The sequence below is a fragment of the Mesoplodon mirus genome (genome assembly GCF_964341445.2).
Source record: "Mesoplodon mirus genome assembly, chromosome: 10".
In the NCBI taxonomy this organism is placed as follows: Eukaryota; Metazoa; Chordata; class Mammalia; order Artiodactyla; family Ziphiidae; genus Mesoplodon; species Mesoplodon mirus.
Genome location: NC_138986.1, coordinates 91,882,141 through 91,896,248, shown reverse-complemented (window position 1 = coordinate 91,896,248; position 14,108 = coordinate 91,882,141). Strand labels below are relative to the sequence as shown.

At 38.3% G+C, this 14,108-nt stretch overlaps 1 protein-coding gene across 4 annotated transcripts in view; it reads left to right on the top strand.

Annotated features, from left to right (window-relative positions):
* The window catches only part of COL12A1 (collagen type XII alpha 1 chain), a 115,470-nt gene that overhangs the window by 81,577 nt on the left and 19,785 nt on the right, over positions 1-14,108 (top strand). For all 4 annotated transcript variants that reach the window (XM_082633346.1, XM_082633345.1, XM_082633348.1 and 1 more), the window contains 7 exons: positions 1,092-1,256; positions 3,501-3,539; positions 3,634-3,772; positions 6,973-7,115; positions 7,432-7,541; positions 11,344-11,493; positions 12,909-12,986. In XM_082633346.1, the coding sequence (XP_082489472.1) occupies positions 1,092-1,256; positions 3,501-3,539; positions 3,634-3,772; positions 6,973-7,115; positions 7,432-7,541; positions 11,344-11,493; positions 12,909-12,986 (824 nt within the window). The remainder of the gene's footprint in view (positions 1-1,091; positions 1,257-3,500; positions 3,540-3,633; positions 3,773-6,972; positions 7,116-7,431; positions 7,542-11,343; positions 11,494-12,908; positions 12,987-14,108) is intronic.

The following is a 14,108-nucleotide window of genomic DNA, read 5'->3' as shown; positions in this document are numbered from 1 at the left end:
GGCAGATGCAGACCCCAAACAGATTGCTGGAAGGTTCACCACAAAGGAGCAGAGAGACCTCAGGGAGATATTGCTGGTGTAGATCTTGTCAATCAAACATGCTGAAAGCCTCCTTGTTACACTGCCCTTTGGATTAGTTATTCAGGATGATTAGAGATGAAACTAAGTCTTTATAGTTGCATTAACACCCCAATCCTTCAGGCAGCGTCCAAGGTGGATATATTTTAGAGAGAATTCTACGCCATGCGTGATTTATTGTGGTGTAAATTGTAAAGTACTTCGTTACATGGAATTTGTCATCTGCACATACATGGGTCTTTGGCTAAAAGTATGAGTCGTGATTAGTGCTAAGTCATACTGTCTTCTTACAACAGAGATTGTTCTATGTACTGATTTTTTATAAGTTGTTGCCATTATGTTATGTACTTTGAGCAGATTCCTGTATATTTTAGGCTCCTTTGTGATTTAACTTTGGGGTTATGAACGTTTGCTTCTCAAGTTACCTTATTTATATCTAATTATGTAACTAATTCTACTGTTGAATTAAGCTTTTGGAGGGAAAACTTTGTTTATTTGTATTAGCCTAAATAAGTGAAAGCTTATTGCTAGTGGGAGTTGCAGATTCCATTTTGAAAGTGGTCAAAGTGCTGACTTTGAGCCTGAGTTTATTGAGTAAATCAGTTTCAGGAATTCAGAGTTTAAAATGAGCCCATTGTTGGTTTCTGAGGCACATGAGCTTGAAATGTTAATGTTGCCTAAGACAGCTGCAGAATTAATGGGTATATTAGGACTGTGGATGTGTGGAAGGAAATGAGTACCACGTTAAGTCATTCTGCTATTAAAATGTTCATCTTTTAATTGTTAAGACTTTATTTTAGGAAATCCACTTAATTGAATTTTATAAGCCAGAAAATAGGAAGACCTGGAAAAAGTACATATTCATTAAAGAGAGTTTATGTCAATTAAAAGAACTTGTTGCATTAGCTGAGAAAATATGGCATCATTTCTGATAAGATTTTATTTTGAATTGTTTAAACCATAAAGGATGGAAAAACGGATATGTAATTCTCTCTGTAAACACTGCTCTGCAGGGTTCAGTGTCTTTGTAGTTGGCGTGGCTGACGTCGACTACAATGAACTTGCCAACATAGCCAGCAAACCAAGCGAACGGCACGTGTTCATTGTGGATGACTTTGAATCTTTTGAGAAGATAGAGGACAACCTCATCACATTTGTCTGTGAAACTGCCACTTCAAGTAAGTCATGGTCCACATGGATCCATAGTCTCAGTTGTTTTGAAAAAGTAACTACTGAGTAGACCAGGGGTCCCCAACCCCTGGGCCGCGGACTGGTACTGGTCCGCAGCCTGTTAGGAACCGGACCGCACAGCAGGAGGTGAGTGGCGGGTGAGGGAGCAAAGCTTCGTCTGTATTTACAGCCGCTCCGCATCACTCGCATCACCACCTGAACCGCCACCGCCCGCCGTCCGTGGAAAAATTGTCTTTCACAAAACCCATCCCTGGTACCAAAAAGGTTGGGGACCACTGGAGTAGACCATTCCCTATCCTATACGAGATCAAGTCCGTGCATAAACAAATCCTGGGAAGCCACTTGAGAACCTGATGAATCACTGTTCCTACTGAGATCATGCTAACTGTTTGCTTGTCAGAGGTCCATTTTTAGCCTTGAAGATGTAATGTTCCTTGTATGGAAATAAAGTGTTTGAATATATCCTTTTCCCACCATCCCAATGCCTGTGACATTTGAGAAAATTAATCTTCAACTTAGAAATGCATTTATAGAAGCATTCCGTGGGATGAAGGTTTTTCCCTGTTAGTAATCAATTGGTATTTGTTCCGTCAACATCCGTGCTTCAAGAGAGCCACGAGAAAACTGACCTGTGTGAGTGTGCACTGTAGAAAGTCACTTGGTTCCCACTTGTTTACTTGGGTGTAGATTTTTCATATTATACCGAGACCTCAAGCTCAACTCTTAAAATACAGTGAAGGACAAAAGATGGATGATTTAAGTTGGTTTGTTCCTCTTCATCCATGAACTCTGATTCTTGGAGTCTTAGATTATGGAGACAGTTGCATGGCTGGTCTAGACCCCTGATCCCAGGCAGGGCTATGCTTTTTAAGTGTTATGTTTTCCCCTAGTAAACATTATATTGAGATCTCAGAGCTCGGGTTAGAGGCGGCAGTAATAAACAAACGTCAGTGGTTTACTGTAAAACTTACGCTGAAGCTCAGAATGGAGTCGCACTAGCGCAAGTGAGCAGGGAGCACCAGATGCCCCTTGCATTCCACGAGGTCCTGGATGCAGCCCTGTGCTGCCCCAGCTCCAGGGCCCAGGGTGAGACCCACTGCACACCTGCCACTGTGAGGTTTGGTGGCCAGCGTGAGCCTCCATGGCTTGGCAGAGAAGAGGACTGGGTGGTGACAAACTCCTCCTGCCCTTGCACAAATCTGAAGTTTCCTGGGAGAAAAGTTCTTTTTTTTTTTTTTTAGATTTCTTTTTTATTTTCACAACTCTCACACACACTGTATTTTATTTTTACAAGAGATAAATAAACTGACACCAAGCATTGTAAATGGATGACCACAACAAAAGCAACAATGATGGCAATTACCAAACACGAAACACACTCACACTATGTCGTAATATTGACATTCGGTCCAGGAATCCTTCACTGTAACAGCTCCTTTACTCTGCAGTGAAAATTGATTTGTATATTTTCTGCCTCTGAGTCCTTGTGGGATTTTTTTTTTAATTCAAACAGAAAGTCACAAAAATTATAATCATCCTCATCAGTAAAAGTTCTTTAATCTATTGTAAAACATCTATAAATTTCCCCCCTTTAATTCAATCTTACCATTCTTTTTTTATTTTAATTTATTTCTAGCTGCGGTGGGTCCTTGTTGCTGCGCGCGGGCTTTCTCTAGTTGCGGCGAGCTGGGGCCACTCCTCTTTGCGGTGCGCGGCTTCTCATTGCGGTGGCTTCTCTTGTTGCGGAGCACGGGCTCTAGGGCGCATGGGCTTCGGTAGTTGTAGCACGCGAGTTCAGCAGCTGTGGCTCGCAGGCTGCAGAGCGCAGGCTCAGCAGTTGTGGCGCACGGGCCCAGTTGCTCCGTGGCATGTGGGATCCTCCCGGACCAGGGCTCGAACTTGTGTCCCCCACATTGGCAGGTGGATTCTTAACCACTGCGCCACCAGGGAAGCCCCAATCTTACCATTCTTAAGAACATTGTAAAATTACAGCTGGACTGGAGAATGTCCAGGAAGCATGGTCACACTGGTCAGTAGTATAATTTCATGTACACGTGGAAAGTCTACACAAAATAACTTAGAAAAGGTGAGATTGATATGTTTTATAAATGAATGAACAGGTTTGTTACCTGATGTATGTATGCAGGTGCTTTCTGTGCATGTATAATGTTTGTATGGTATAATATGTTGTATGTTGGTGAATCGTACTTAAAGAACACTGTACTTTGCAGGTTGTCCTCTCATTTATTTGGATGGCTACACCTCACCAGGTAAGTGTTCATACTCGGGCTAATTTATTTCAGGATTTAAGCAATAAGATAATTAAAATGAACTCATTTCAATATTTTTTTTTCTGATGTAAAGGTTTTAAGATGCTTGAAGCATACAACCTGACAGAAAAGAATTTTGCTTTTGTGCAAGGAGTCTCTTTGGAGTCAGGGTCTTTTCCCAGCTACTCATCTTACAGGCTTCAGAAGAACGCCTTTGTGAATCAGCCTACAGCGTGAGTGTGACAACAGGAGTTCTCTTTCTTACCACGGGCCAGATGCTTTTTTGAGGCTTGGAATCTTTGCTGATGTCTTAGAACCCTGGTATTTTAGAATTGAGTCCTATGGATGACCTGGTTTAGTTTCCTTAAGTACAGTTGGGTTAACTGTGTTCCATTGGGTCACATGGGAGACTAGGACTCAAGCTTGCTACTCTGAGACCCAAGAATCTCATCCTGTGTCCGCCATACGATGGATTACTGATCCTTTTGAATTTAAATCTAGGATTATAGTTATGCTTCTAAGAGAGGTCGTTTAAACAGGGAGGCAACTTCTTCTTTTGAACATTTCTCCCTTGGTGCAGAGGGACTGCATGGAATCAACGCAGAATGAGAAGAGGCATTCTCCCCAGTGTTTCCGACTCCACAAGATGAAAGACTGCAGTGGCCTTGCTTGTCCATGATCTGTGATCTGACAGGCAGCAATTAGTTCTTTTTTTTATTCTTTTCTTTTTGTGGTACACGGGCTTCACACTGCTGTGGCCTCTCCCGTTGCGGAGCACAGGCTCCGGACGTGCAGGCTCAGTGGCCATGGCTCACGGGCCCAGCTGCTCCGCGGCATATGGGATCTTCCCGGACTGGGGCACGAACCCGTGTCCCCTGCATTGGCAGGCGGACTCTCAACCACTGCGCCACCAGGGAAGCCCTTGACAGATCTCTTTTTTAAAAGGCTGAGCAAAAGAAGCTAAACACAAAATAGTATATTCCGTGGTTCCTACTATATAAAGTTCAAAATCAGGCAAACTAACCTACGGTGTTAGAAGTCAGGATAGTATAGTTACCCTTTGCAGGGAATGGGGGAAGCTGGACAAGGGTACATGGGAAGCTACTAGGCTAATACAACAGGTTATGTCCTATTTCTTAATCTGGATGCTGGTTAGATGGGTGTTTTTTTTTTTTTTTTTTTTTTTTGTGGTACGCGGGCCTCTCACTGCTGTGGCCTCTCCCGTTGCGGAGCACAGGCTCCGGACGCGCAGGCTCAGTGGCCATGGCTCATGGGCCCAGCCGCTCCGCAGCATGTGGGATCTTCCCGGACCGGGGCACGAAACCGCATCCCCTGCATTGGCAGGCGGACTCTCAATGGCTGCGCCACCAGGGAAGCCCAACAGTTAGTTTTTATTGGCTGGTGCTCTGGCAGTCTGTTGGGTAGCTCTAGATGTTGGTTATTTTACTTCATGAAAGTTTGTACCTGGGTCCAATAACCAAAATATGTACTTTTAATTTACTAGAATGAAAACACTTGAATGTCAAAAAATATGTGTTTGGCATCTTATGGAGGAAAAGAACAAGAAGAAGTAAAGTTTTCCAAAACTTAGGACAGGGTCAGACAGTGAGGCCTGAAATTTGAAATGCTCTGAGAAAGCTGATGGAAAATTCAGAGTAAAACCAAAGCTCAATTCTTTTAAGGAAGCACAGATTGTATTGTTGTAGTGTGGCCACACTGTGAGTTCCTGACTCTTTTATGGTTGACCACACTGGTTCGCAGTTTTAGGTTTATCAGTGAACCTAAGTACCCAGCATTTAACTCTGTCACCTCAAGATATGATTCCTACATTTTAACTTAGGACAGCCCACTGTCCTCTTAAGATTCAGAACTTGTGGCTGAAAGAGGCATAAATGCAATTAAAGAATTTTCTTCCTAATCACTCATTAACTAAAAAAGGAGAAAAATGGGCTAGGTGAGAAATGAATTAATATGGAGAAATTATTTTTAATGTGGAATATTATGAAGATGGTCAGTTTATGGACATACAAATGACATCGTGTCAGCTTGCCCAGAACATATGCTTTAAGAAATAGGGCATTACAGAGTATTGAGTAGAGTTTCCTGTGCTATACATATGGGAAAAGGATCTAAAAAAGAGTGGATATGTATATGTATAACTGATTCACTTTGCTGTACAGCAGAAAGTAGCACAACATTGTAAATCAACTACAATAAAAATTAAAAAAAAAAGTAGGACAGCGTTATATTCCAGAAGTACTAGCAGTGTGGTACTAGGACACGAAACCTCAAGAGACAGTCTGTGCCCTCTGTCAAAATCCACGGAGGAGTTGCTTCTCTTCTGTCCAAGAGCTGATTTTTTTTTTAAACATCTTTATTGGAGTATAATTGCTTTACAATGGTGTGTTAGTTTCTGCTGTATAACAAAGTGAATCAGCTATATGTATGCATATATCCCCATATCCCCTCCCTCTTGTGTCTCCCTCCCACCCTCTCTATCCCACCCCTCTAGGTGGTCACAAAGCACAGAGCTGATCTCCCCATGCAATGTGGCTGCTTCCCACTAGCTATCTATTTTACATTTGGTAGTATATATAAGTCCATGCCACTCTCTCACTTCGTGCCAGCTTACCCTTCCCCCTCCCTGTGTCCTCTAGTCCATTCCAAGAGCTGATTATTAAGCCCCTTTTCCTACCTTCAGGAAGATAGTGCTATTAAATGGTCTCAGACAGAAAACCATTAATTCTGCTTTAGAGATTCCCCCAGAACAATGACTGACTCAATTCTAGAAGGACACATGGGGCCACATTTTACTTGTAACAGCCTTAGAGCCAAGAAACATTTCCTTTTAATTGAATCACAATGTACGTGGCCGTAAAATCTATTATTGGTTTTGTTTCGGGGAACATGTGACCTTCTGGAGATTATTTGATTTACTTGATTTTAAGGGAGGACTAGGGAAGTGTAAAAACTATTAGATCTAGGGAGGGCGCAATTAAAGCCTTAAGCCATCTTGCTTATGGTCTCATACCTCTGATGTTGGAAATTAAATATATTTAGTAAGATTTACTCTCTTTAAATTACATCCCTAGATACAAGTTTTATCACCCTAAAATCATTATATAGTTTTATAATTATCTATGTGCTTAGAAAAAATGATTTATTAACAGTAGGATGAAAGACCATTTGGCAATTTCCCAGACTTTTGTAACTTTATCAGATTATAAATCATCTATTACTGCTTACATAATGGGTCTTTAGTGTTTGCTATTTTGAGGTCATTCTTAAATGTTTCCCCTTCTAATATGTAGCCACATTATTATAAATGGCTTCTAATACTACTCATGATGAGATTCTAGCCCAAAGATTTAAAATATCCTCTATTTCTGGTGAGAAGTCCTTATTAATGAATTAATTTTGTTTCATCCAACAGAGATCTACATCCCAATGGCCTCCCCACTTCGTATACGATTATATTACTATTCAGACTTCTCCCAGAAACTCCCAGTGACCCTTTTGCAATTTGGCAGATCACAGACAGAGACTACAAACCACAAGTTGGGGTGATTGCAGATCGTAAGGATTATAATTTATCTTATTTTAAGGCACATGCATGCATATTTTTGATTATGGTTTTCCTTTTCTCTTTCTTTAAGAACTTTCTGGATATATATATATATATATATATATATATATATATATATATATTTACTTGATTATGCTTTTATGTTTAATGTTTAAAAAATATATCAGTAAATATTTGAATTACATTTTATCTTAACTGAAATTATTAATTTATTTTAGAGAATTCTCCAACAAGAATTATTTGTTAATACTTTCAATACAGAGTGTCCATGCATTTGATTTAATAACAATTATGTGTTGATTACAGCTTCCAGCAAGACATTATCATTCTTTAACAAGGATACAGGGGGTGAGGTGCAAACTGTTACGTTTGACACAGATGAAGTGAAGACATTATTCTATGGAAGTTTTCATAAGGTAAAAATGTAAGATTATAGAAAAATAAATATTTATAGAAAAAAGTTATTTGTAGAAAAAAGTACATGACTTAAAATTTAAACTAATTTATTTTATAATTTATTATTATGTCATGTTAAACTGGTAGAAACATAGCCATGTCTTTTAAAAACAATACCTTATTTCAAAGAATTTGATTAATTCAAAGAAGGAAATTTAAAACAATAATTCTACTAACCATGAGATAGCTACTATTAACATTTCAATGTATTTTCAATGCTAATGTCTTTTCAAAATATGAGTCGTGTAGTATATACAATATTGTATGCCCATTTTTCTGTCTACCATTTCATTTTGAACCTTTATGTCATTTTGTTTCAAAAGCTTAATTTTGTGGATTGTATTTAATTGATCAAATTATTTATTCTTTGATAGAGAATAGTAAGCTGCTTCTGCCTGCTTGTTTATTGAAAAGTTACAAACATGCCAGTCCAAAAGTTATCATTAACTATCAAAATAATTAAGATAACTGTTTACTAAATTAACTTCTGCATGAACACACTTACAACTTCTCTAAAAAAATCTTATTAAAAGTTCTAAGATAAATTCTTAGGGGATTATCTATTCTTGATGATCTTAATTTTTTTTTATCTCAACATCGAGGATAAATAGAAACTTGCTGTCAGGACAATTAACTTACAGATAAGAGTGCTGAAGTTGGCAGCATTAGAAATGAAAAGAACCGTCTAGGTTAGGAGTGGGCTTTTTAATGGAATTTCTTCATCCACTGGATCAAGTTAACAGGAGGAAGGCTACTTGTCGTGCAAGTGGTCTAAAATTTCCCCAGTATAGCGCTCAGAAAGTTAGTCCCCATACTCAGAAGACAAATATTTCTAGTTCAATGTGATTCTCAAGTGAAAATTGAAGAACTACCCTGTACTTGGGTAGATTTAGCTGAAGTTCTTGCTGATTCTATTCCTGAGAATCTTGGCTTCTTTCTAGAATGTTTTTCTTATTCATGAATCAGATTCTTGGTGAGGATGGCAAGGGACTGTCTTCATGAGGCTTGGAGAGGCCTCAGCATGCACATTAGTGAGAAGCAAAAATAATGATGGAAAAACAGAGATCTCTGAGAATGAACGCATATTTGCTTAACAGTTTACAGACTTTCCTGGTAAATTGCAGCAAAATAAATGCCTCATTGGGAAAGCAGATTCTAGACAAATATTACTGGCTTCAACTTCTCCTTGTCCGATAATAGATGTTGAATCTGGCAAAGTTCTTATGAACTTTTTTTGGGCTCATTTATACACCTATTAAACTTACACTTGAGTAACTTGCCCAAAAAGACTATTTTATTTTTCTTCCATACCCACTGAAGATATTAGAAATTCAGCCCTCTATTAACCAACTGATAACCATTTAGGAACTATTATTAATAATATAACTATTATTAATTTCCAACTTTCATTGAATGCTTCATTTTACTGAGCAAAATAAGACAATATTTGAAGAGGTCAAGAGTGACAGTCATTAATTTTTGCAAATCAAGATAATTATTTTTTGACATTCCCTTCTTAATTTGGCTTTATAGAGAGAGGTATTTGTATTCTTAGGTTTTACATAGTGCCTCTTCTTTCCTGTTCTCACAAGCGTTCTTTTCTCCTCAAATTCTCTACCTTCTTTTTTCATAATGTCTTTCTTTGTTTTTAGTTCCTCCTCTACTTTTTCATTATGCTGTTTTCCCTCCTTCATTCTCCCACACCGTTCTTCTAACCTACTCTCATTTATCCTATCTATTCAAGTACCAAGTGCGATCACTATTGGCTACTTACGTTCCACTGATCCAAGGATTCGAACACTCTTCTCTCATTTTCCATGTAATTCGGGAACTGAAGTTCTTCAGTCCTTGAGATAAGAACAAGTAGTTCTCTGATAGCAGCAAATTAGTGAGAATAACATACAGGGGGCTCTTGGGAGAGAGGGGATAGCTTAAGTAAGGAATGGCAGACAACTACTGCTTCTGGAGAATTCTCTTGAAGCGTTTTCTATGTCTTCATCCTGTTGTAACAGATGACATAGATTCAAGAGAGAGATTTCTAATGAGACAAAGAAGTGGAATAGATGACAAATAAGGCTTTAGGGAATGGGAGACCTTGGGGAGGGTGATGAGTTTACAAGGGTGTTCCTATTTCTTTCTACTGGTCTGTGACCAACAATGCTTCCCAGTTGGGAAAGAGTCCCTAAATACTTGGGACAATGGTCTCCAGATAAAAGCCGCTATGAAATGTAATTATGCATGTGTTTAAAATGCAATGAAACACACTGAAGAGATTGTAGCAAAATATATTTTTAGCATGTGTTTCTTTCTGGTTAGCACTGAATGACAAGTGTATTTGGAATCATTTTGTTTCAAAAATTGAAAGTTTTGATTTTGAAATAATTTTTCTGGATACTATGATTTTTCAAATAGTTTGTGAATGTTTGCTTCTGAGATTGTTCGTATAAGAGCCAACAAATAAGTTTTAGTTCTTATTAGATAATAAATATCTTGGGAATGTTTGTATGGTGTTCTTCTTGAATTCAGTATTAGATGATTGCCCTAGGGGTATTTAAAATTATTTTTAGTAAGCCATATATCACTTTTATATAAAAGCAATATATAATTCATACTTAACACTTATAGATGCACTAAATTAGTGTTTCGGTGGTGATTCTATGTGGCAAAAATATTTACTGCTTAAAAAAATCTCTAGAGATTGTCCTTATTCTTATTTACTCAAAACATTTAAGGGAATTTCTGTTCCTTAAGTTGGAGCCAAACTTTTCAAAGTAATCATCATGGGCTTACTTGAGTATTTGGGCTGTGATAAGTGGAAACTATGAGCATAACTATAAAGTCAAAGATTACCCGCAGCCATTCTTTACATGACTGAAATACAGATGTTTTCTTAATTATCTGTACTAATAGATTTTTTTAAAGATTCTGAGTGTCTTCAATACCTGATAAAAAGTAAATCAACAAGATTATTTTCTTATAAGGAAATTGAATCTTGAATCTATTGATTTCCAGAGCTGAATCTCTATAAAAGACACGTGCTAGCTCTTTCCTATGTTAGGTATCTACATGGTGTGTAAGATCTTTTTGGCAGGGATTAGGGACTAAAAAATTAAAATTTGAATTTAGCAAAATCAGTGGAAGACATTTGAGGCTCCTTTGTCCTGAGTATAATAACATATTAATGATTTATTAACTTATATTTGAATAGTTCATTTTTTGTAATTTATTCTTAAATACTTACTATAAAATATCGGCTCTGTTCCCTGTGTTGTACAATATATCCTTGTAGCTTATTTTAAACATAATAGTTTATACCTCTTAGTCCCCCTGCCCCTATTTTGCTGTATCCCTCCCTGCCCCTCTGCTTCCCTCTCCCCACTGGTAACCACTAGTTTGTTCTCTATATCTGTGAGTCTGCTTCTTTTCTGAATAGCTCTTTATAGTTTACAGAAGCATCTCATCTACTACAATATCTCTGGCCATCTCAGGAAGAGTACAGAGTGGGGAAAATAAGAAATTATGCAAGTGTATAATAGCTGAAGGAAACTGAGACCCAGAAAGGTTAAGTGGTTCATTTAATTTGATGCTGTTAATAAGTGACATTGACACGGCAACCCGGTGCTTGGATTTTTAGTCCAAGCCTCTTGATTTGGGACGAGAATAGCTTTAAGAACACATTCTTTAAAAACTGTGATCTGAAATATGTAGGAGCCAGATTGTTCTGGGTAGAAATTTTGTAATGGAAACAAATGATCTTTTTAGGTTCATATCGTAGTGACCTCAAAAAGTGTTAAGATTTACATTGACTGCTATGAAATTATAGAGAAGGACATCAAGGAAGCTGGAAATATCACAACTGATGGTTATGAAATTCTTGGAAAACTACTTAAAGGGGAGAGGAAATCAGCCACAGTAAGTAACACATTTTTATTTTTCTTGGTATCTTGTATTAAGATTGAAATGACATTTTTAAAAGTAATCAGTGAGGTTTTTTTCCTCAGTGAGTTTTAAATTGTTTTATTTCTTGGTTAGATTGAAACGCTGGAAAAGTTACACTGAGAAAATATGCTACTGACAAAACATGATAATGTGCTTTACTGCTAGAAACAAATTAAGTTGTCAAGGCACCAGAGAACATCATGTAGTCGACTTGAAACTGAATCAAACTGGAGAGTACAACACAGATAGTTGCCAGGATAATCAGTGAAACCTAAACTAATTCATGTTTTATTCTTCAAAGGTAGTAACTGTTAATAAAAATTTGTGCACTCAGAACACTACGCATTTGTGGACACTGGCTGTGACCGTCACAGACTTGCTCTCCCCTCACTGGGGGGTCACATCTGCCTCAGAAGGAAGATGAGTGTAGTCGGTCAGCCACCCCTCACTCACAAGTGTCACTGGCTCAAGTTGGAGGCGGGGGCTTGCCAACCCTTTTACAACACTATTTAGTAGTAAAATTTTAAACCTAATGTTTTCACTGTACCAGGCTAATTAAGTTCATATTAAATGTTGACCCATAATAACATTGTTCTAAAAGCAAGACTAATATCCTTGGCTTCTATTATTTTTAAAATTGCATTTACTGAATGTAGCTTTCTTCCACGGACAGGATTTTCTTCTTCTTGATTCAAAAGTGAAATTTTTATTCCACAATATAGAACCAAAGAGTGCAAATTTAATATAATTGCGATTAAAATCATTTATTGAATGTTGGATTTGATATTTAAATAGAACAATTACATTAGGTTTATAAAAGAATGGCTGTAGCTAAACAATCTTTATCAAAAGAGCTCTATTTTTTTTAATGTAGAAAGATAGAAAATATATATTATATTGAAATAGTTGAGCTGAAGGTGATCATAAAATTATCAGTTAGCCCCTAGGTAAGAATTTATGAAAAGAGGGGCATCAATTTTAGAATAAGTGAGGAATATTTTTTTTAATGTTACTTTTCTGCAAGGGTGGACTTTTAAAAGTTGATTTAAATGTGTGTAGTCTTCAAATTCAGAATTAAATACATTCTTAATTTTTAAGTAAATAAAGAAATTAATGTTTTCTTAAAAAAACCAGAAACTCAATCAAACATTTCATTTTAGCCAAGGAAGTGGATCAGAAGTGGGAATATCACGTATGCATTTTGCTTTACTATCGCTTTCTCTCAGGCATAGGTTTTTCTGTTCTTATGAAGTAAGGATCACATTGCTTTCATTGCCTGTTCCCTCAAGAGAGTCTCTGTGAGAAGTTGGCAGAGGTTAAAATGTGGAAATGTTAATATGAAATGTTTTCACGCATCTTTAGCTCATGTTGCTGTTGGTTGTTTGCAGTTCCAAATCCAGAATTTTGATATTGTCTGCAGTCCAGTGTGGACCAGTAGAGACAGATGCTGTGATATTCCTTCCAGGGTAAGTAAAACAGAATGGAATTCTGTGGCGGTGTTAATAGTCCCCAAGGAAGAAGGGATGTGGGTGTGGATGGCTGGGGAGATGAAGTAGCCCTCTGCAGCTGCATCTCCGGGATGGAGCCAGGGACACGCAAGGTGTGCGTGCTCATCAACGACCACAGCTCAGGCTGGGGACCCCTCCCTCGAAAGTCAAGGATGTAGAGAACCACATCTGGAAATCCTCCCTGCCAGCCAAGGTGGTTATGCATAGTCAGAAAAGTCCAGCTTAATCAGTGTGTTTGATAAACCCACTTATTGCAGAGTCCTTCTTATTGCTTGTAAAATACCAGCATTTTACAGGATAAGCCATCACCTCTCTGGATATCTAAGTAGAAATCACCATATTTCTTTTCAAGATGATGGCTTTCACCCATAGTATCTGTGTAGGTTGTAATAATTACAAAGGTGAATGCTGATGATGGATTTGAAGCTTTAGGCGAACAGTGAGCTACACGTACCCACGGGATGAGTATGCGTTATTTATTCAACAGATACTTACTGAGCACCTGTTGTAAGCCAGGCATTATCCTATGTGCCGGGGTTACAACAGTGAAAGGGAATATTCTAGTGAAAGGCAGGGGGAGAGGAGGAATGAACAAGTAGGTATACACTACGTTATAGAGTGAAAAGTCCTTGCGTGAAAACACACCAGGGTACAGGGAGAGATAGCCAGGTGAGTACCCTCAGCCGTCAGTGATAAAGGGAGATTTAAGCAGAGACCTGAGTGAAGTGAGAGGACAAACAATGTGGATAACGGAGAGAGAGACTTCCAGCCAGAGGGGACTGTAAGTGCAAAGGCCCTGAGGAGGCAAGGTGCCCTAAACATCTGAGAAGCATGAAGTGGATGAGGGGGCGCAGGGGCAGAGTGGAGGGCAGGGGGCGGGGCAAGGTGGTGTGCTGCTGCTCGGCAGCACATGTAAGCCCCTGGAGGCCTGGAAAGGATTTCAGATTTTGTTCTGAAGGAAGTGGACCTCCATATCTGAGATACTCAGCCTTTCTCTAACACCAGACTAGAGAAAATTGGATTAAATTACCAATGGTCTTGATGATAGTTTTGTAAACATATTTTTGTTGTTTGAGGTTT